The following is a 24247-nucleotide window of genomic DNA, read 5'->3' on the forward strand; positions in this document are numbered from 1 at the left end:
ATGAATAAGAAGCGCAAAGAGATGTTGTTCAAGCCTGGTGATATGGTCTGGGTACATTTTCGCAAGGATAGGTTTCCGAAGCTGCGGAAGTCCAAGTTGAAGCCTCGTGGTGCTGGTCCTTACAAAGTGTTCGCCAAGATCAATGATAATGCATATTCGATAGATCTTCCAGTTGATGAGTTTGGTGTCAGTAATTCTTTCAATGTTGCTGATTTGACACCATATGACGGAGAAGACCTTGGAGCGTCGAGGTCGACGCCTTTTGAAGGGGGGGAGATGATGAGGACATCCCTACCTCACTACTACCTCCGTCATTACAAGAAGATGATCCTGCTGTGAAGCTCAAGTCCAATGAAGTTAGGATTGGACCAATGACACGAGCTCGTGCAAAGCTACTTAAACAACAGGTGAACTTGTTCCTTAGTGATACTTTGATCGATGAGAATTTTATACTTCCTAAGTCCTATTACTTATGTATGATCAGGTATGAAGAGGAATCAAGCATCGCACGAGGAGGAGAGGAGCAGGTGGACAAGAAGCTGGACATGGAGCTGGACGTGAAGACATCCCATGGACGCGCGAGGGAGGAGCGGGAGGCATGCGCGAGAGGAGGAAGTCTTCAGGCCGGCGCCAGGCCCGGTCAGACCGGCCGTGGCACCGGGCCACCCGGTCCCAGCTCCGGTTGGCCGGCTCCCACGCCGAATCGGCCCGGTCAAAACCGGGTCCTGTACTTGTGCCAACCGGGCACAATCCAGTAAGCTATGGAGGCCACCCGGTCGTCACCCGGCGCCAGGCCCGGTCCAGACCAGACCATCCGGTCCCAGGCCCGGTCGACCGGATTCCAGACCGGACGTGTCCGAGTCCGTCTCGACCAGATCTATTCTGGGTCGGTTATTTTCGTACTTTTTCGACCTGAGGTCGTCCAGAACGCCTATATAAGTCCCCAGGACGCCCCAAAGTTGCTTTAGACCACGTTTAAGATAAACCCTAGTTCATAGTTGTTTGCTTTGCAACTCCATTGAATTTCTACATCCAATTGCATTGATTTGGTGTGGAATCCCTGAAAGTCTCGTGTGATATGTTGTTCCATTGGGAATTAGTAGATTGCAACCTACCGCTTCGTGGTCGGCAACTACGTGCGCAAGTGTGTGGAGTTGTGAATATCTTGCAGGGTTGAGAGCTATTGCATTGGCGACAGGGACCAATCGAGAGATCTCGTTGCGTCATACAAGTTATCTTCCACTTCATCGTTGTGTTCCTCCGCTGCTATCACCCCGTGATCATCATCACCCTGTTGCTTACTGAGAAGATCGGGCCACCCCTTATCACATAAAATGCAAGGAAGACACATGGGAGTCAAAGGCAAAACCATTTCATGGCAAGAAATGAAGCAATTAAACACAAGAGCCAATGCAAAGATGATCAATAAATGTCTACCTCATAATAGATTACCAATTGTCCTAGGACAAGAGGTATTTGGGAAATATTTCCCGGTGGTAGTTTCCAAGTATATCCAAGATCATCTTCATACCAAAGAAAACATATGGTAAAAGATACGAGTTAACCATCATGCACCGAGAGTTTCTTGATAGCTTCAATTAATTACACCATCATGCAAAGCAATGAATAGCATAACTTGAAGCACATGATTTTCCAAAAAGGATATGAGACACACATTGTGGAAAACCATGCGAAGAAAAGCTCGCACGAACAAGATCCACAAAGATGTTATCAAATAAGCCATTTAAGCAAATTTGGACTTGTTTGAGCAACACATGCCACATAGGAACGAGATAATTTACAATATCAATACTATGTGACACAACCTCAAATGTACACATTTTCATGGATTGTAATATGCAGAAAGCATAATACTTCCCCATATTTTGATATAGAATTTATTTTCACAAGAGGCAACAAAGAACCAACAAGAGATAATTAATGGACATTATAGAATTAGAATTTATCATAAGGATGACATACCACATAGAGACTAGATAAACTTGCAATATAAATTCTAAGTGGTATTCCTCATGTACACACATTTTTAGGGTTGTGACATTCCCAGTGGCATATCACTCCCCCAAAATGGGATAGTGCATTAATCACTCACAAGAGCCATATAAGATATAAACAAGATGCAAATAGGCTCCAACATACACACAAATACACTGTGTGCAACCCAACATATATAGACTTGGTTTCTCAAGATAAGTTAAGTAGGAAGCAAAACATATACAAGCATATGCAAGGTACAAAACCAACATGTGCAAAAGGGGTGAGTAACTTTCAATGTAAATAAGTTGAGTACATGTTACCGCAAGGAGGAACAATGGATATATGATATGAATGAGACAATCCAAATGACTTGGCTTGAGAGAATCTAAATTATGAAGGTCCTTTAATTCTTCATGATGTAGCCAAGTCTCCAATGCCCTCCATCATCACCTATTGATCAAGTTTTAGCTTGTTGGTCCCCAACCAAGTTGGGTCCTAAGAGGTTATTCACAATAGGCTTGGCAACCCCAATGATTCTTTTCTTGACACCACTTTGAGTGCCAACATATTTGGCAAACACATTGCCAACCTCATCCTTGTGAAGAGAATAAACATTATTAATTATGATAGGGTTGGATGAGGTACCAATAGTGCAAAAAGAGGAGACGTGGCCCTTCTCACGGCATATGTAGCAAGTTCTTCTCTTCTCCTTCTTCTCACTTGATTTCTCCACAATGGGAGCATTAGCTTGACTCTTCTTGAGAAGTAACCTTTCTTCAACCCGAGGTTGGGCATGGCCTTGAATTTGAGTCCGCTTCCCTTCTTACTTCTCACTAAGAGGCTTCTTCTTCAATGGGCAAGATCTAACATGATGCCCTTCAATTTTGCACTTGAAGCAAGTAACATTGGCCGGGTCTTTGACTTGTAATTGGCCCTTCTTGTTCTTGTAGATTTTGGACTTCTTCTTGTTGTTGGAGATAAATCCAAGTCCGCTCTTGTCATTGGGGGATTGTTGTACACTCAACATCTTGTCAAGTTTGATTTTCACTTCATGGCCCTTTTTCAAGTCTTTCTTCAAGGAAGTGACTTGATCCTTGAGCTCTTTGATTTTCTCTACATGGTTAGTAACAACACAAATACTAGAGGAAGTAGAAACTTCATTGTTAGAGCAACAAGGCAAGGAGGATAATTCATCACAAGATTTTGCAATACTGTGAGTAGATGAATTAATAGGACTAGCACATGGCAATATAGCATGTTGAGAATTAGTGCTCGTATCCACATGAGGCTCACAAGATGTTACCTTTGACATGATAGCCTCATGAGATAACTTTAGCTTCTCATGGAACACTAGAAGTTCATCATGGGAGCTAGAGAGCTTTCCATGACTTTCTTCCAAAATCCCATGCTTGCTAGTTAGCAATTCAAATTAAGCCCTTAGCTCAACATTCTCCTTCAAAATGGATGCTTCACAAGATGTAGAGTTAGTAACAAGCATCATCATCAATAGCAATGGGAGAAGGCACGTTGGCATGCTCTTTTAGATATGAAGCTTTAAGTTGCTCATGTGACTTGGTGAGTTTGGTGAGCGCACTCTCAATGACCCTAGAGCAATTTTTGAGTTGCACAAAATCCTCAAGGAGTTTAGCATTAACAAACACAAGCTTATCATTTTTAGCTTTAGATCATTTGCCACTTCAAGATCTCTATCATGGTTTTCCTTTATTCTAGACAATTCTAGAGAAAAGGTCTCCTGAAGAGATTCTTTGGTGGTTTGTTCTTCTTCAAGTTCATCCTTAAGAGAACCTATTTCATCGGCATACTCGCGTTCAAGAGCATTTTTAATATGGTGTTCTCATGCATCTCAATAAGTTTTTGGCTCTCAATAGCAAAAACTAAGATTTCAACAAATTTAGAGCAAGCAATTTTATTTTTACAAAGAGCACGATGAACAACCTCACCCTTGTCATGTAAAGAGGCAATCAATTCCTCTTCTTCTTCATGTACTTCATCTTCATCATTATGAGAAAGATTAGCTTCCAAGGTATGAGATACTGCAGAAGCTTTAGCCATAAGGCATATATGAGAAAATTGAGATGATGGAGAAGAAGAGCTACTTGAAGCTCCATTCAAGATCTTGTCATTGCCAATGGATTCTTTGGCTTCCTCTACATTATTAGACACACAAAAACTAGAGGAAATAGAAGCATTTATATTATGGCGACAAGAAATAGCAAGCATATCACCATCGCATTTAGATGAGCATTTAACACATGGTATGCAAGGACTATCAACACAAGAATGTCATTTATAGTGCTAGATGTGTTTAAGTCCAAAGATGAAGCATTGCAATGAGATAGAGATGAAGGATCATCAAGAATAGGATCACCCTCGACATTGCAATGGTCATCACCACTCACCTTGGCATTTCCTTGTGTCTTGCAACACAATGGTGAAGTGGATGAAAGTTCATCATGACCGGAAGTGGAGGGAATGCAATCATCCTCAATAATGTTGGACACATCATATTTTTCTTGAAGCTTTGTCCATAAATCATGAGCGCTCCGGAAAGGCAAGATTGCAAGAATATCTACATTGCTCAAAGCATGAACACACACGTTAGAAGCTTGAGCATTGAGATATAAATTTTTCTCAGCCTCTAAAGATAGATTTTGTGAATCCATCGAAGGAGAAAAACATATATCTACAATTCGCTCCATATGAGGGTCAATGGCCCGAAAATGACTAAGCATGCGAATTATCCAAACATCATAATTTGTGCCATCGAACATAAAAGTGTGATCATGCACTAAATCTCCAGTGGACATCTTTACTCTCAAGGCGGTAAATCCTATAGTGAGAGACCGGGCTATGATACCCATTGAAAGGACACGGATGCCGCCTTGAGGGGGGTGAATAGGCGGTTTAAATTTTTTACGAATATGTCTTAACAAATGCGGAATAAACTAGCGTTTAATTTGTCAATCACAAAACCTATAACTAGGGTTCACCTATGTGCACCAACAACTTATGCTAAGCAAGACAAACAACTATGTGATAGCAAGATATATAACTTCAAGCACGAAAGGCTATCACAAAGTAAAGTGCATAAGTAAATAGATCGGGTATAGGAATAACCGAGCTGACGCGGATACGACGATGTATCACGAAGTTCACACTCTTGCGAGTGCTACTCTCCGTTGGAGCGGTGTGGAGGACAAGTCACTCCAAACGACACGAAGGTCCACCGTATTCTCCTCGACCCTTCCCACCAAAGGGGAAGACCTCGATCCACTATGGAACCTTAGGGTGGTCACCGAACCCGCACAAAGTTTGGGGCTAACTCCACAACTTAACTGGAGGCTCCCAATATTCCGCCACAAAGGCCTTGCACTTGAGGAATCTCCACAACTTAATTGGAGGTTCCAAAAACACCACTAAGCCACAAAGCTACAAACTTGAGGCAATATCCACAACTTAATTGAAGACCTCAAGAACACCACAAAGATCACTAAGCCGTCTAGGGTCCAAAGACCCAAGAGGAACAAACTTTGGGAACAAGCTCCCGGAGAGAATATCTCACGCACTTTCACCTCCATGTATCACCGTGGAGAAGTCAAACCGATGCACCAAATGCAATGGCAAGAACACCACAAAGATTTTCAAGTCCTTCTCTCTCAAATTCTAACAAAGCTACAAAAGCTATTGAGGGAATACGAGGGGAAGAACAAATAGGAGGAGGAACACCAAAAATCTCCAAGATCTAGATCTAGTGGATTTCCCTCACAAAGAGATGAATTTGTTTGGTCAAGATGTAGATCTAGATCCCCTCTATCTTTTCCTCAAACATGAGTAAGAATCATGGAGGGATTAAAGGGAGAGGAAGCTTCTCAAAGTCAACAATGGAGTAGAGAGAGAGAGTAGGAGAAGCAACTAGCTCAATGGGGAAGAAGGGGATTATATATGGCCTCCAAAATGAAATCTAACCGTTGAAAACGCACCCCAAAACATCACCTAGCCAGACCATTCTGGTCGGCCGGACTCATCCGGCCAAGGCTGGACCATTTTGGGCACCATTTTCGTGCACCCTGCATCCTGGCCGGACTAAGGCTGGCAGCGCACTCCACACCGAAAACGCCGCCATTTTCACATCCGAACTCCAAATTTGATGATCTTGGGATCGTTAGAATCATAACAAAAGTCTCTACAAGATCATTCAGGGAAACATCATAGTCCAACCATGGAGAATAAGATTAAAAGGAGAAAGGTTTAACGTATCTATAAGAGCCAAATCGGTAACACCTCCAATAGGGAAAATGCAACAACTTGAGTTAGGAAACTCAGATTTAGGTGAAACCAAGTTTGTTGTAAATAGGATGACAAGATCTAGCCCACAAATATATAAAATCTTAATAACACGTGGGATAGATTTTTCCATGAATTTAGAGGTGAAACCTCCCAATACAAAGAAGTGGAAAAAACTCCAATATTGAAAACGTAACAAGTATTTTATGTTGAATTTTCGATGAACTAGAGCTTGTAATGAGAATAAGCACAAGATATATAACACCATATGGATAAGATCCAAATAACAACCAAGAAAGATGATGCAAGGATGCAAAGGTTTGACCTCTCTCCAAATGATGCGACCGAGTTACTCACTCGAGAGCCCCTTGATAGTGCGGCAACTAACCTATAACCCGGTCTCCTAACTAAACAACAAGACCGGTAAGAAAGAAACCCTATCAATAACAAACCTTAACCTTGTGCATTCCACTTGAGATTGATGATGACGATCTTGACCGCAACAAGATGGAACGCCTTTCTTGATTGTTCTTGCTTAATGAAGTCTTGTGGATTGCTCCCCACACTCCACTACGGGAGCTCTTCTTTGGTGCATATTCACATATCCATGAACACCACATAAATGAAAAGCTGTAAGCATATGATCTTTTCGAGTTGGCTCATCTTGAACTTTCACCTCATTTCTTCTTACTGCAACCTTGAAGCCAACATACGGTTAAAGCATTGCCTATGGACAACTCCTACACATATGACTCAATGCAAACATTAGTCCATAGGGATTGTCAGTAATTACCAAAACCACACATGGGGACTATATGCACTTCCACCTTCTCTCCCAGGTCCCAGCTCATGCGCCATCAATGGAGAGTGTGATCAATGGCAATTTTTTGTGCCCAATCGGAGGGGAAAAGGATGATCATCCATTGGGGAGTAAGGTTTTGCCACGAATCACTCCCAAATATCACGGTGGAGATCAGATGAGAGGGTTAGATGGAGGCAGAGATTGTTTCAATCCCCAAAATTCGAGCTCCCATTAGAGGTTCGCACCATGGAAGGCCAATTCGTCATCCTCTCCATATGGTTCTTCCTCTTGTTTTCCTTTTTTTTTGTCATGGCAGGCATATATTTGAATGATCCAATCAACTGGGATGAACTCGATGACTTTGATGGAGAAGCTTGGGAACTTGGTGGCGGTTTTTTTCTTTGAGTTGGAGGACGGAGGTTATTCCATGAACCCGATGACTTCAAACTGGATTTCGTTCAAATTTTATTTGTTCGGTGATTTGGTTCTTTCCTGAGTTTTGTTTTCTGAGCACATGAGGGGAGGGACGATGAACAACCAGGGCAGATGAACGGACGAGGATGAAGAACTCTGGGCCTCACTGGTCTCCGATCAGCCTAGAGATGGAACGCGGGGACTCAAGCAGCGGTGGCCTTGGAGGTGGCCCTTTGTTCATGGGCGAGTCGAGCAACGCAGGGCTTGGTCGTCGCCCGCAGTTCGCGGAAACCGCAAGCGGCGACGGTGTTGGCCGCGGCCTAGAGTTCACGGGAGACGGCATCGACAACGAAGCTGGCCACAATTGGTAGTTCAAGGAGACGGAAGCTGCGACGGAGCAGCAGGGCGAGGTGCTCGTGGCCTTGAGGCTGGGCGCGGAGCAGCAAGGCGGGGTGCGCGTGGCCGTTGAGATGTTGTACGTGGAGCAGCTGGCCGCGGTGGTCGTGGAAGAGGCCCTGCTGCTGGCCATGGAGCTGGCCATTGTGTTGATGATCAGGAGGACGCAAATGGACATTAACAAGGAGTAGATGGTGCATGTACTGTTGACATGCATTTTTCACTGTTCACATGCATGCTACTCACTGTTGTTGTTTTTTGAACATAATTTAGTATGTTTAACTAGTACATCATTTCCACATGCTATTGTTTATATAGGAGCAAAATTTAGAAAATTTAATTTGGAATAATGCTAATGGCATGCTAATTTTTTTTTTGGAAGTTGTGCCATTAGGACGAATGGTTAACGTCCGTAGGGTTTATTGTGACAATGACCAAAGAATAATTCTTGCAGCCCATTTGCGTAAAACAAAGCCAAACGTGTTAAGTGATGGTGTAACCAAGAAAGTAGCGGTTCAGTTCATGGTACCGTTGCGAGTTGTGCAACGTGTATGGTTTGATCATCTTCAAGGTATTGAGAATGTTTGTAACAAGAAACCTTTAAATTGTTGGTGTAAAAGATTTGAGGTTGATCCTGAAGCCATCATGCAGGTTCCACCATACAAGAGGACAACTTTGAAGGACCTAGCTCATGAGCTGAACATGTCGATATCCACTTTGCACATGAGGTTTAAAGAGAAGGAATTTAGGAGGAAATGCCATCAAACCTTGTATGACAATGATCAGTTTTGCATTACAATCTCATCATACCAAATATTTCATTACATGATCCTTATTTTGTCTAATCCTCACGGAAACAGTACAAGCCATTGTCATGAAGATATATGTTCAAATGATGAATGTCAAATATGACATCAAATATGACTTGCTCACCGGCTGTGAGCAAATCAAACTTATGCACTTCTTCTCCATCCACCTCCAAAGCATCACCTTTTATTCCTTCCATCACCGCAATATTATCTTCAACCGTTTACATCACCACAGTAACATCCTAGGCTTCTTCCATCTCCGCAACAATATCTTCTAAATCATCCATCTTCGCAGCACCTTCATCTCCGCAGTACCTCCCATCTCCGCAACACCTTTCATCCCCGCAGCACCGTCCATATCCGCACCAATATCATCTACAAGTTCGTTATCTAGGGTGTCGATCCACTCCACGAAAGTACTCTGCAAACCAGTAAGACACTACATACAAAATTACAACAAACTTAACATGTTCTTGAACATATGCAAATTGAGGCTAGAACTAGAGGACAAAATTATCCATTGTGAAGTAATAAAAGTACCTCCATGTTCATTGTGTGTTCCTCCATGAATTCGTTGTCCTGCAAGATGTAGTCTTCCACGTCTAGGACTGGGTCGCCCTGAACCATAGGTAGGGTTCCACCATGACCGATCATGGGAAGGTCGCTGCCCATGCCACTGATCCCACTAACACCACTGGAACCACAACCTTCCTCCATCACGCGGATGTCATGGGAGACCAGCAACACCGCCACCAGCTCCAGCAACGCTGCTCCCAGCGCCATGAACGTCGCCGCCCTTTGGAACCGAACTGCCACGACCGTCGTCGGCATGGGAAGATCTTCAAGAAGAAAAGAATGGCAGAACGGGGAAGAGGTAGTGGACTAATGAAGGGCGAGAAGATCTCAACCACGGGCGCCATGATCTATAGGGGGACTAGGAGGTGGCGGCAGTAATCCCGAGCGCATGAGTCGAAAGACTGCGCGTGCGAGTCAAGGAAGAAGACGTGCGCGTGCGCCTGGGATCGCATGGGTAATTTCGGGAACCGGTCGATCGGGAGGGCCTCACGCCTTAAGCTCTGACCAAAAACCATAATTTTATTTATGCCTTAAGCCCTGGTAAAGAGGGAGTATCTAGTAGGTAGATACATCCAAATTTTGATAAAGTTAAGACATTTTTGGTGGGACAGAGGGTTAGTATTTATTCCGATCCCTAATAAGTGTCATGATTTAAATTTAAATTAAATCTAAACAATGATACTTATTAGTTATTGTATTAGGATCGAAGCGAGTAGAAGATTATCTCAATTTTGGACTTTCTTGCCTCAACAACATGACCATACACGAATTTGCAGGAGAAGACCACGTGGCAAAAGGCCAGTCACAAGCGTGGCATGAGGTCATTTATTATTCGTCTCGCCTAGTGGCGATCCTTTCCCGAAAATTCGAACCGAAATCTCAGAGCGGCAGATCCCCCCAAAAGTCAAAAACAGCAACGGCTACAACGCCGAATAGACCTCGCCCACACAGTGGACTCATCTGAACCGTCCACATGGCTCAAGTGGACGGACCGCTGCAGTCCGGTCCACGCCGGAACCCGTGAACCAGAGTTTTCGTCCGGCGGCCGCCACTCCGAAATTTTGAGATCTCAAATATAGCCCGCCTGGCGTCTCCCCCCGCTTCCCTCTCCATTCCCCATTTTAGCCGTAGCTCCGAAAATTAGTCGTAGTTAGCAGTAGATTAGAGTCGGCAGCTGTATCAGGAGTTCGGAGCGGCAAGATTGGAAGAAGGCCCGAGCAAATCGTGAGCGAAATCTTTGGCGTTTCGTCCTCTTGTCGCCGTTTCCGGGCCGTTTCTTGGCGTTCTGATGCGTTTCTTCGGCTCTCTTGCTGCAGATCTGTTCTAGTGTCGGGATTAGCGGCGGGGAATCTAAGCAGGAGTTCGGCGAGGTATAGTTCGAACGAATCTTCGGGTTCCATTGGTTTCTGGGCATCCTTTTCTTGGTCTTTGATGGTTTGGAATTGTGGATTTCTGGGAATAGGGCTGGAAGGATCTCGAGATACGAAGAGGAGAAAAGAGCAATACGTGAGCACGACATGTTGCCGTTTGAACAATTTCCTGTTCTTTCGATTGTGTTTCTTGGGGTTCTCATCTCACCTATCTGCATCTATGGTGGCTATTTTGCAGATTTCCAAGATGCCTGAGCATAGGGAAATCAAGAGGACGGGCCTCACCGACCTCTCTGGTGGTGGGTTCTTTATCAGGAGGGTGGCCTCGCCCGGAGGGCTGGCAGGGAGGCGGACTGGGAAGCCTCTGTCCCGGCGGTTCCCGTCGCCCTTCAGCAACAAGGAGAATGTGCCACCAGTTTGGGCTGTCAAGGCTACGCCGGCGAGGAGGAGGACCCCACTTCCTGATTGGTACCCAAGAACACCACTTCGGGATATCACGGCCATTGCAAAGGTGATGGACAGCTTCTTCAGTTCAGTTATATTGTTCTGGCGTTGAGTAGTTGAATTGTTCAAAGATTCATCGGCTGTATTGCTGATGATATGCACTGTGCTGTTTAAGACAGTGGTACAGTGCCTTCTCTTCTTTGCCAACCCTGTGTTCAGTGTTGTTGGACGGTGGGGGCTTGTGGAATCAATTCCATGGCAAAACAATGATTTCGATTCAGTTATATAATTTTCTGCTATGTTATGTTTCTACCAGGCCCTGACCTGATTATTTCTGGTGTCTCTTGACTGTTAACAAATGGACTAACTGCAGTAATTTGCTTATTTACTCCAAGTTTCAGCTAACTGTCAGGGCTTGAATAAACCTGTGCCACTTTTGTTATGGCCTTGTCGGAAAAAATATATTTCAACCTACTAGTAACTACTTAATTATGAAAGAATGATATCGCTATAACTTACAATAGTTAGCTGGAGAGATATATTATTTGTTGTGCTTGGCAAAATCAGGTTTCGGGGTTTTGATTATTGGCATGAAGCTTTGACGGAATCTTCTTGCACTGTATGCCCATGTTGATCTTGTGAAACACTATTTTTTGGTTTCATGTTGGTAGATCTATCCATTTAGTAATGCATGTCTAAACCGAGAATAAAATGAGTTAATTGCTATATTATGCAACACAGTTTCCAGCTTCCATGTACAAAGTGTCCATGTTAGATGGATCCTGCCATGCCTGCTAGCTGCTATAGACTGTACTTACCTTTGAATGGAGCAGAGGCTGCTTCACTGTTAAAAAGCACATATCTATTGCCTATAAGAACTGTCATTTCTGTACTGTTTATGTTTTCCTGTAGTGATGAGCGATGCCTGATTTGCTGTATATTTCTTGAGTACAATTCAGTTATATGATTTTGTGCTATATCGAACTGAGTTCCAGCTCAGTGGCAAGCCAAGCCCACCCGGGTTCAAATCCCCATCTCGCGGTAATTTCGCAGGGAGGGGCGAACTTTAAACTGGGTTATCATCCTAGCGTCCATTCGCTGGGGGAGTCTCATCCTACCTAACAACGTATAGCCAAGGGAGGGATCATTCCCCCGTTGGTCAACGTTTATTTTGTGCTATATCAGTTTCTAGTTTTACCAGTATTATATATAGGTCTTTACCAGTCCTTTTCTTCGAAAATTGTTTCTTTCAGTCATCAGTTAACTGACTTTAGAGATTTTGTTAGTGTAATTCGATATGTTCTTTTGTGCAAGCATACAACAAATGCACACTCTCTATTTTATTTTCCTAAGATGCTGAGTTTTCTTCTGATATTACCTGTCTAAGTCAAAATGGAGCCCACCAAAGTTGTTTATACCTATATAATTTCTGCAAATATGTGCCCCTTATGCTCTGAAGTAAATCCAACAACATTTTCTCTATGCGTATATCCTCAGGTATAGTTTGTATTATGCTCTTGTAGTCATGCTTGATAGTTTGAAACTGCAATTTAATATGTTGTACATTATGCTACTGTACACTGTACACTGTTGCTGTAATGGCATGCACCAGTTAAACGTCCATTTGGTAAAATCCTTTATACTAATATTTTGAGTTAGAATGTTGTATATATCCAATAATAGCAGAAATATATTATCGCAAAATTAAAGTGTTTCTTGAGTGTCACCCAAATGATGTATTAAAAGCTGGTGTTAGTTTGATCGATGGAGTTTTTGTAATTTATTAGCTGAGCAATAAGTGCAAATCAACCATTTTACTATGGCACAATGCCTTTAACAGCATGGTTCACTGAATCTGGATTTATATGCCTACCTCCGCTATACCTGCTTTGGCTACATATCTGTTAATTTATTCAATTCACTGCTAATTTAATAAGTCATTTAAATGTTTTTTTTTACAGCAGGTAGTATCATCTACAGCTATGCAAGTGCATGTTCTTTCTTTCTACTTGCTGATGTTCTGACTATTGATTTTCAGGCTATTGAGAGAAGCCGCTTAAGGATTGCTGCAGCTCGGCAGCAAAGTGAAATGCGTGAGCAATCTCCGCAACCTGCAAACTTTAGTACTACAGTACCAGCTGAGCAGGACATTTCTTACTGTACCGAAGCTCAGGACTCCCTGGCTATTGCATCTGGTTCCGCCTCAACTAGCCTGGGCGAGCATAGCTTCAAGGTTTCGCCATCCAAGAGCTCACTGAAGACCCCAACCAAGCCAATTGATCCAGCGCTCGCTGATCTCATGGAGAAGAAACTGTCCAGCTCAATAGAGCAAATTGAGAAGATGGTGAAGAAGAATTTGAAGCGAACTCCAAAGGCTGCTCAGCCTTCCAAGAGGGCCAACCAGAGGCGCACTCTCATGTCCATGCGATGAGTTGAGTACTCTGCTTCACTGTGGGGAAGTCCTTCTCAGACTAGTCCTCCACCCTCTCTTTTCTGCTGCTTTCTTAGCCGCTATCCTGACCAGCCAATCCTGCTCTTCTTCTGTCTTCCCTTCAACCCGAGACGTACGTAGCATGTTGGTTCTCTGCTTGAGGACCTGGGATTATGGGGCTTGTTGGTTCTCTGCTTGAGGACCTGGAATTATGGGACTTGTTGGTTCTCTGCTTGAGGGCCTAGGATTAACAGCTGCTAGTATCAGGTTCATGCTACTGCAGTAGAACTATGTATACTCGTCATAGTGCAGCCAAACAAATCCTTGCTTTGTGCTGTAATATTACCATAAACCACTAAGTAGTGCACAGAATGTGCCTATTTGCCCTGGAACCTTGATAGCGAACTTGCAACTTGGTACTGTAAAATGACAGGGACATGAATGAGATTACCTTTTTATGGGTACCTGCATAAGCATCGTTTTAAATTCGTACAATAGAAGTTGCAGAAAGCCTTTGCCCGATGTCTGTAATCTTGCTTTTTACCATAGGGGGAGCGCAGATTCTGGTATAGCATTCCTTGCAGATGTTTTGCGTGTTCAGTAAGATTCTTATTCTTATTCTTTGTTGTGTCCAAAAATGTTCTATATTTACATTTTCTGTTCTCCTTTTATTTTACAAATCTGGTTTGCCTTCATGACATTGTTGAGTAAACCTGCCCTGAGTTTCTGTGTCTTGCATGACGTTTCACCTGAATGTTCATGTAATGTGGAGCTAAAGCACCTGGAGGTCATTCACATTTAGTCGTGCGTGCTTGCTTTGGAGCAATGTTTGCCCCAACCGACAGCAAGTTATCACTTGCTTGTGGAGCACCCACTTAATTTTCCAGCTTCAACATACAGAACTGCTAGGTGGTGTAGCTCGAAGGAAACAAACCAGGCCCCCAAATAGTATGAACGGCTATGTTTTCAAACCAGTATCTGATTTGCTTCTTTGTTGTGAATGTAAATAGGTATAGGCGTATAGCCTACATCACACCAAATTAGGAATAAAAAGAAGATTGAACTAACTTTTACAGTAACTTAGGAAATCAAGAGAACACAGCCAAGGCAATATTAGGAATCCAAATAACATTGAACTAACTTATATCTTAGATGTTTTAGCTGCCACATCTCCACTTATATGATGTTTCCGTCTATTGGTGCTTGTAATGTTGTCACTGAAGAAATGCCAGCAGCTTGCTTTGCATCGGGGAGTTTGAACACTGAACTAAGTAAACTAACTTATATCTGAGATGTTTTAGCAGCCACATCTCCACTTATATGATGTTTCCGTCTGTCGGTGCTTGTAATGTTGTCACTGAAGAAATACCAGCAGCTTGCTCTGCATCGGGGAGCTTGAACATTGTTTGCAGGAAGAACAAAGGGTGTAGAGGTTCGGGTGACCATGTCAAACACCATAGGCACGTCTCTCCACCGCTCGTCGATCCAGTAAACACAATTGGCCTGGACCCACGAGAGGCCTTCGGCTCGCACCACCGCCGGGTTGTTCTTGCCAATGAACACTGAGTAGCCTCCCAGATCCTGCACCACGTCCCAGCATGGCTGGCGTCCAGGGTCGTACCTAAGGACGAAGATCTCGTCTTCCGACATACTGAACTGTCCACCTGCCGGCAGCCGCCATCCAATGGTGCCAGTGGTGTTCCGCCACACCTGGTACAGGCTACCGTTACAGACAAAGATCTGCTTGGACCTTGTGAGCTTGGACGCAATGTGGTACGGCGAGGTGAACACCAACGCAGGGTCGAAGGGGACTCCGGGGGTACGATCCGCCGCCAGTAAGGGCTCCACAATAGGCTTCCGCCGCCGGCCGTGGGGGATGTGGAGCACGTGCACGTCCCCGCATTCAGTGAGGCAGTACACCTTACCACCATCGATGTCGTAGGCTAGGTCAGCTAGCTGGTCTCTGTTCATGGCGATGTCACTGATAAACCACTTCATGTCCCGGGTCTTAGTGTACCCTATCTTGTTGCCGTCGCACAAGGCCACGACGGTGTAGTTGTCGGGCCTGGGGTTCGGTGCGAATACGACCTTGGGCACCACCTTGCCACAATTGTTCATCCGAAGGAGCTTGATCTCCTCGCCTGTCAGGGGATTCAGGAGGAAGATCCCCAGCCACTCGCTAGCCACTGCGAAGCAGCCATTACTGGAGCCGAGGAAGAAGCTGCACTTCTTGAGCGTGGAGACGTGTAATGAGCCCTGCATCAGGAACGGTAAGGAGGAAGCGCGCCGGCCGTCGGCAATGACGAGGAGCGAAGGGAACGGCGGTGCGAGGGCAGAACGCCAAGCCGGGCAGGCACCGCGGATGGAGGTGTAGTGCTTTAGCGACAACCCGTCGGCGATGGAACAGAGGAGCTCTGTGTGGAGATCGGCCCAAGGTCCGAACGGCGCCATGATGTTGCTGTGATTTTGCGGAATTTGCAGAAATCGATTTGGGGAAAGCAAACACCCTAGGTTAGGGTTCGAGAAGAGGTGGAGAATTTGAACCCGACTAATTCTCCTTTTCCTTTTAAGAATCAATACCACACATTTTAAGCAAACCTAAGTGCACGTGTGCAACCATTAAAATAGTCAATCAACATAAGCAAGAGTACCAATACCAGTATGTCAGAGAATAACAACCGACCAGCCTTGTCGATGTCGCTAGAAAGTCGAGAGTACGAATCACCATTGTCGAGGACGTACCAGACGGGACAAAAACTGTGGGGACAATCCTCCTCGTGGCAACCATGAGAAAAGATTCAAAATCGATTCGGCGAAGCAAGATCTGAAAGCCCATACCTAGAGATTTTTTTTTTCGATAAAAGGGAATATATTAATATCGAGAGATACCAAATACACCCAGCCTCTGCAACAACGCACCACCCTAATGACACTACGGATGCACACAGCCAAAAAAAGGAAAAGAAAACTAAGAAACAAAAGTCCCGCTACAGTATCACGGATCTAACAACAGCAATACATCCACCACCATGACAACACCTGAATTGCAGACTCTCCAAAAAACGACGCCTCCAAGAAGGGAACGGTGCTCCAACACCGTCGTCGTCCGATCAAAGATCTTAGGTTTTCACCCTGAAGATAGTCCCCACTCTCAAAACAATGCCTCCACAAGGTCACTGCCAGGCACAACCAGTTAAGGCCAGACCTTGGGTTTTCACCCTGAAAGGTAGGACTCTGCGCTTCACATGTGTTGTCGCCCCCATTTTCATACCGCTGTTGTGAAGCCCGGACACCAAGCAAGCCCCTCAACAACGCGGAGACTTGAACCTCCCTTAGCTAGTCCTCCCCTCCGGCCTTCATGAAATTCTCTTCTTCCGACTTTCATCATGGATCCATAGTCACTTGATATCAACACAGAAAAAGAGCTTCGCGCCGCTCCCTCCAGAACCAAACGGTCAGAATAAACGCATGGGTGCGCACGACCGAATACCTCCGATCCAGCAAACTCCAGGCAAAGCACTGTTACATTCGTCGGCGGAGCCTTCCGGAACTCAACCCTCCGGCCAGATCACGAGTCCAGGCCTCCGGTAGGTCCTCCTCTTCATACCTAGAGATTTGAAATCTTACAACACCACGATTGGCGCGGAAGGAGATCTCGTCGTCGAACGAAAGGCCTAATATCAATTATTGCAGACGATGCCATCTCCATTGAGTGGAAACCATTAAGAACACAGCTACCAAAACCCTAACATAAACTACTAAAAATACTACTTTTTATAAAACTCCACGCATAGATCGGGTTTCCCACACTCCTCCCGACGCCGACAAAGCCGGCTAGAGGAGGGGGAACCGATCTATGTAGGAGGCTGAAGTGGAGACAGAGCAGGGCCCAATTCATACCGGCTAGGGGGCCGCGACCATGTAGAGCGGCGGCAAGGGGCGGAGGGGGCCGCAATCCGCATAGTGATGGAGATGCGCTGCAGTTTTTCGCCGGTGGTGGTGGGGAAGAGGAAATCGCGACGACATGAGGCACGTGTGAATTTTCTGTGTGTGCGGTCGAAGTGTTTTGCGGTAGCATGTGGCTTTCCCAAATATCCAGCATGAGGGGGTGGTTTTTTGGAAGGTCCTAAAAAATTAGGGCAAAGGGCCTATAGCACATCCATTGAAGAGTGTTTTTGCCCACTACTACTCTATAGAACATTTTTTTGGGGGAAGGGGCTGTTTTAGGGAATCCATTAGATATGCTCTAAAGGTGGTTCTTAGGTTGATAAAATGATACCGTATTTATGAGATTTGTTGTTCATCATTTGTGAGCTAATCCACCGTCTTCAGAATACAAAGTATTTGAAAAACGCAAAATATTTTTATAGTCTTCTTTCTAGCTGGTTCACCATGAAGGTAGTCAGTAGACCACATTAAGAAAATATCATTGAAGGAAATATTATGTCCATTAAAGGAGCAGTTATTTTAGGCCTAAATGGTAAGAATGTATCATCCTTGCCTAAACTCAAGCTTAGGGAGATAACTACTTCAACACCCACTTTCAATAAACTACATTTTCTCCTTTTGTATCACAATTTGTTTAAGCTTAGATCTTGTAAAGTCATAAGCTTGGAAATATTATTTTTGCACGCAAGGCAGCTGACTTAGGTTGTCTTTTAGTTATCTCTTTCATCCTATGTTTTCTCTATCTCTTCATCACTAGAGACTTTAATCCTTACAGTGTAGTTCAAATTGGTGACTGGTGGTGCTTCGGTGATGGCGCCAGACAATCTTGCTGAGTGTTGTTGTGGAAGCGGTTGGGAACCCCCAAGAGGAAGGTGTAATGAGCACAACAATAAGTTTTCCCTCAGTACGAAAGCAAGGTTTAATCGACCACTAGGAGAAAGGCGTGACTTCTGAAGGTGTTGCTAGCAGACTAGTGGCAGAGCGTACTACCGGCGTCAGCAACAACGTGGAACCTGCACACAACACAACCAAAGTACTTTGCCTCAACTTACAGTGAGGTTGTCAATCTCACCAGTTTGCTAAACACAAAGGATTAGACATATCGAGTGGAAAGAGATGTTTGCAGTAATTAAAGAAAACATGACTTGCAGTAAGTAAACAGAACAAGATGATTGTATCAGTGTAAAAGAAACGGACCGGAGTCCACAGTTCACTAGAGGTGTCTCTCCATAAAAATAAATAGCATGTTGGGTGAACAAATTACAGCTGGGCAATTGATAGAATATCGACCATACATGACAAGATGATTACTATGAGATTTGATTGGGCATTACAACATAATACATAGACCGTCATCCAACTGCGTCTATGACTAATAATCCACCTTCCGGTTATCGTCCTAACCCCTTTCAGTATTAAGTTGCAAGTAACAGATTATCGCATTAAGCAATGTGTGTAAAGTAAACAATAGAATTACCCTCGGATAAAACATTGTTGTTTTCTCCCTAGTAGCAAACAACACATCTACAATCTTAGAAGTTATTATCACTCTCCCAGGAAACTAGAGGCATGAACCTACTATCAAGCATAAATACCCCCTCTTGGAGTCACAAGCATCTACTTGGCCAGAGTATCCACTAGCAACGGAGAGCATGCAAGATCACAAATAACATATGTCATGAATATATAATCGACCTCAACATAGTATACAATATTCATTGTATCCCAGCAAACACAACATGTAGGATTACATAAGGATGATCTTGATCATGTAGGGCAGCTCACAAGATCTATACATGAAGCACAAATTGGAGAAGACAACCATCTAGCTACTGCTATGGACCCATAGTCCAGGGATGAACTACTCACGCATCACTTTGGAGGCAGTCATGGTGATGTAGATGCCTCCGGTGATGATTTCTCCCTCCGGCAGGGTGCCGGGAAGAGCTTCAGAACCCCCCGAGATGGGTTCTGCGATGGCGGCCGCGATGGAACTTTTCGTGGATGGAGGTTCGGGTATCCAGGGTTTTCCCGAGAAGATGTATAAATAGGCGGGGGATTTAGGTCGGTGGGGTGCCTGGGTGCCCACACACCCCCTTGGCGCGAACCAGGGCCATGCCACGCCAAGGGTAGGTCTGACCGCCCTGTGGCGCCTCTTCGACCCCCCCTCTGTTTCGGTAAAATATTGACTTCAACTTTTGTTTTGTCCAATTCCGAGAATATTTCCCATACAAATTTTCTAAAATACAAAAACAGCAGAAAACGAGGAACTGGCACTGTGGCATCTTGTTAATAGGTTAGTGCTGGAAATCATGTAAAAGTGCAGCGAATGTAAGCAAAACATATATGAATGTGTGTAAAACAAACATGGAGCATCAAAAATTACAGATACATTTGAGACGTATCGGTGACAAGTGAGTGTCAATCGAGATCTAGACCACAGATTCCCTCATGTTTTAGTAGACATGTTATATGTTAAGTACCCAAAGCCTAAATCCATCCCACCACCAAATCCATCGTTAGTTTGAGAAAATCAAAGGGGGGGGGGGGGGGGTTGTAGAAAGAGCGACAAGTGAACATTTCACTCTGGTGTAATATGCGCAGAGATCCTTTGACATACCCTAGCCAAGGAGAAGCAGAGAACAAATAGGTCATGGAGATATTGATCTAAATGCAGAAGCAAGCTCAAGAAAATCGTGTGACACTACAAGCCAAGATCTGAGACAACATGTCAATTTTCTGATGAGGTCCAACCTCCTATGAGGGGCCCAATCTTCACGGATCGATGAGCAAGGGGTGAGGAATGAAATGAACATGATGAACACATAGTGGAAATCGAGATGCAGACACACACATGTAAAATGTATTAATGAACTTTGTAGCTTATTTTGTCATATGCCAACATATTTGCATCATAACAAAGATTACACCATGGGTTTTCATTGATTTACGAGACTTCTCACGAAATCGCTTCATTTTGTTATTCAACTCTACAAAATAGAAAAACCATGTTTTGCATATCTTGGATTTCTCGGAACCTTCTATACCTCAGACAGAGCGGGACTTTTTTCCACATTTTTTTTGAAGTACGAAGACTTCACGCAGAAGAAGATTGCTAGGAAGCTAACAAGTCACATGTTGGTCACCATGGAGCGACCATATACGGATGTTTCTTGATCCAAAACAATCTATACATATACCCCCACCGCGATCTCGTGAGATGGAGGCCGCAAACAGAGAAACCATGAAACAAAGACAAAACCTGCAAATATTGGAGGGTAATGCCACATTAGTCGTCCATGTTTGCTCCTTTGCCTCCATCAACATCATCTCCATTGTCTCCATGCTGAAGAGGGAGTAGTCCACCCCTGGACAATGGATTTTTGGATGTAGCTTTATTAATCTCTCTATCTACTTCATTGTTTTAGAACTACATGAGTTGCCCACATGATTTTGGCTATAGTTGTAAGTCCCTCATGGTGGATCTTTTGTTTATGATATGAGGTATGAGAAGTGATTTTTTAGTATATGCTTGATGTATTTATAGATGCAGATGTTACCCCGTTCATTAAGTGTATTCTGATCAAACTATATATGCAAGAACCCTCCCTCAAAAAAATGAATACGTGTGTTAGATGGAGTAATATGGTAGTAGAAAATTGGCAGTGTGATGAGTGCATTTTTGGAGTGTTTTTACCCCTTTATTTTACATAACTATCCTTGTGTAGCAATAGGATTTTTATATTTTACTGCGCTTGCGCGCACCTTTTATGCTTGTTTCAGCAGGATCTCAAAATACTAAGGCAATGATGAAATATCAATTAAAACTATCATATTTATGGTATTTTGACGTGATAAAAGTCATTTGAGCACTTAACCACTCATCTGGGCCAATGGAGGATGTGAGAGGAACTCCAAAGGGTTTAGCGGGCATCGGTACGAGGGGACCCCGCCTGTACTGTCCACCCGTACGCACCGCCAGGAGCTTTGCCTCGTCGAATACTTTCACCATGCACAAACGGATCAGCGATCCAACGTTCACAGCCGCCAAGAACACCGAAGCATCACCTTTGAGAGAGATATGGAGGAGGAACTTGGGAGAAGACATAATCCGGGTTGCTACACGGATCATTCATGGACAAGGCATCATCTCCCTCATCATCAACCGCTACATTTTCATTACCATCACCAACTCCTTTATTATTAAACCATAGTTGTGATCTCAATTGCTATTGTGGATTTGTATTTGAATTCATACCGTTACCTTTATTCCATCCACAAGATTATGATGATGTTCTTGATTGCTTCGATGTGTGAGTAGTTCCATTTGTTATTGGGGAGATGGAGAAACCATATCATAACTAGATGAATCAAAGATGATCTATGATTTTAATATATGATTGTGTGTTAGTTTTCTCTCTAGATGTTATGCGAAGTGCACCATGTAATATTTGCCTTAGGGACTAGAGATAGAACTACCTTTGAAGTATGATAAAGTGTACGACGGGAAGTGACATTACCGTGGCGGTGCTCTATCGTATGGAAGAGGGGGATAAAGGGAGACTCACTAAGCTCATATCGATAACCATGAGGAAACCATTAATTGCGATAGTCAATATGTGGTTGCAGAAGGCTAGCCGCAATGGTTATTTAGAGATGCGACGATAGATGGCTTTCTGAGCGCATCTTATTATGGAGCTCTCTCCACACACAACATGATTAAAGGCATGTTTTATTTTATTAACATTAATCCTAATGCTAGAGGTGGATCCAATAAATCCCCAAGAACACTTTGCCTTATTGAGTTTCACTTCATTTCTCACTAAGCTTGTTACTTTATTGCTCTGTTTACTTTCTTGCAACCAAATACAACTCTCTTCAAAACACAACTACTTGAGATTAAGGAACGACTTACAAGTGGCCCTTGATAGATAGTAGCAAGGGGCATTAAGATCTTAACTAGTAGCTCCTCGTGGTTCGATACTTTTATTTTGAAACTAGCTACAATTGAAATGTGCACTTGCAATCATCACAATGGCAAAAAACTGAGATGCCACTATGGTTTTTACCTTTCCATTGTTTACCTCACTAGGTGTAACGACCCAAAAAATCTTTTCTCCGTTGCTTGTTTTTCCGCATCGTTCTGAAATCATCATGCATATCATCCACAAGATTTTATGAAATAAACATTACTTGAAATAAAAACTATTTGTGTTTCCTCTCTCATCTGGTTTATATAATAAACCTCCTCTATGTCTCTTCATTTAACAACCCTAAAACCAAATCGAAACAAAATAAAATATCTTAAATGTTTTCCTTCTCAAAATAAAATTGTTGGATTTTGGTTGTTTCAAATCAAAGGTTTAGGAAAAAGAAAGAAAAATAAAAAATTTGAAAACCCTAACCCGACCCTCTTCTTTTCATGGCCTGCTTGCTTCTCCTTCGGCCCATCTCCTTTCCATTCTCTCCTCCATCCCACCTCGTTCGAGCCCAGTAACGCTTCGCACCGCACGCCGCTCCCCTTATCGTGTTTTCTAGAGACACTCGAGGAGCGTCAGATCCCATGGTCCTCACCCTCCCCAACAACTGCATCTCCACCTCCCCTTAAAGACACCTCTAGTGTGCTCTGGAACCCTAGTGCTCCTCTCTTCCTGCCTCACGCGCTGCCGCCATATCCCCTTCTTCCTTTTCCTGTTTTCCATAAGCAAACGACGAAGAAAACCCCCACCACCGAAGCCAGTTCACCATCGACCCACCATCTCTGACCACCCCTCGCCATGATGAGACCACCAGAAGCTCTGCCTTGTCGCCCTCTATGTTCTGACTGAAAGAATCGTCCTGGGAGCGCATGAATCATCGACGGCGTCTGTATGTTCTTCACCGCCAATGGTCGCTCCTTCGACCATGGCAATGATGTTCGTCCTTCCCCGTCTTAACTGACCCCATACACAACTTCTAGGTGACCTTGCGCATCTTCCATACCACTTCTCGCTCCTCCTCCCTCTCTGGTTACTTCCCCCGATGATGATCGATGCTGCTCCTTCGTAGGTCGTCGCCGCTCGCGCTCACCTGCAAGCCCTAGGCGCTTTGATTTCTGCCTTGGTTTGCCATAGTGGCGTTTAACGTGGCGCCGGCCCCACTGGTCTTCGACTCGGCCTGGCATCCCATCCGGTGAGAAAATCCCCAGATGCGATTTGGATCTGTTGCTTTGCAAATATGTACTTACACCTTCTCGTTTCTAACTCGGGATCCCTGCTTATGACGCTTTTGCTGAAACCCCCTGCAGGTTTTGTAATCAACCGGTCGTCCTAGTCAGTAGTCGCATCATCCCCTTGAGCCCGCTCGTCAGTCCCTGTGACGGTTTTCCCTTCGGTGAGAAAAGTCTTACCCGTTTTCTATCTTTTCTAAAATTCCAGAAAATGAGTGTATCTCACATAAATCATATATCTCGATCCGTAACTTGGATTAAAAAAATATTTTATGTGTTTCAATTAGAAAAATGCAAGGAATCTGAATAGGCCTTGCTTGTATCTTGCATGTTGTTGTACAATGATAGTTTGTGCATATCACCTAATAGAACACGCGGAGTATTTTGGAATTACCGAATAATTAAGGATTCCCCGCTCCTTTTAATTTTGAAGCACCCATGCCATATCTTGCCATGCTAACCAACATTTAATCTTGTCGATAGATAAATAACTTGAACCATATAATTGTGTTGTCTTAATTTTTGGTTAAGTGCATTGCATCATCG

At 43.9% G+C, this 24247-nt stretch overlaps 3 protein-coding genes across 3 annotated transcripts in view; 2 read left to right on the forward strand and 1 right to left on the reverse strand.

Moving 5' to 3' along the window:
* Positions 1-10616: 10616 nt before the first annotated feature.
* On the forward strand, positions 10617-14009 carry LOC127335235 (protein POLYCHOME). Its single transcript, XM_051361846.2, has 4 exons — positions 10617-10670; positions 10763-10806; positions 10909-11181; positions 13153-14009. Exons 3-4 carry the CDS (start codon positions 10918-10920, stop codon positions 13543-13545), a joined length of 657 nt encoding a protein of 218 aa, XP_051217806.1. The 5' UTR covers positions 10617-10670; positions 10763-10806; positions 10909-10917; the 3' UTR covers positions 13546-14009.
* The window catches only part of LOC139829725 (protein POLYCHOME-like), a 33509-nt gene continuing 19889 nt past the window's right edge, over positions 10628-24247 (forward strand). Inside the window, exons 1-2 of the mRNA XM_051361843.2 lie at positions 10628-10670; positions 10763-10806. The gene's annotated coding sequence lies outside the window, so the exon portion shown is untranslated. The remainder of the gene's footprint in view (positions 10671-10762; positions 10807-24247) is intronic.
* Positions 14827-15996, reverse strand: LOC139835757 (uncharacterized). Its single transcript, XM_071825621.1, has one exon. The coding sequence runs from the start codon at positions 15994-15996 to the stop codon at positions 14827-14829; it is 1170 nt and encodes a 389-aa protein (XP_071681722.1).

This window comes from Lolium perenne, chromosome 2, assembly GCF_019359855.2.
Source record: "Lolium perenne isolate Kyuss_39 chromosome 2, Kyuss_2.0, whole genome shotgun sequence".
Lineage (NCBI taxonomy): Eukaryota > Viridiplantae > Streptophyta > Magnoliopsida > Poales > Poaceae > Lolium > Lolium perenne.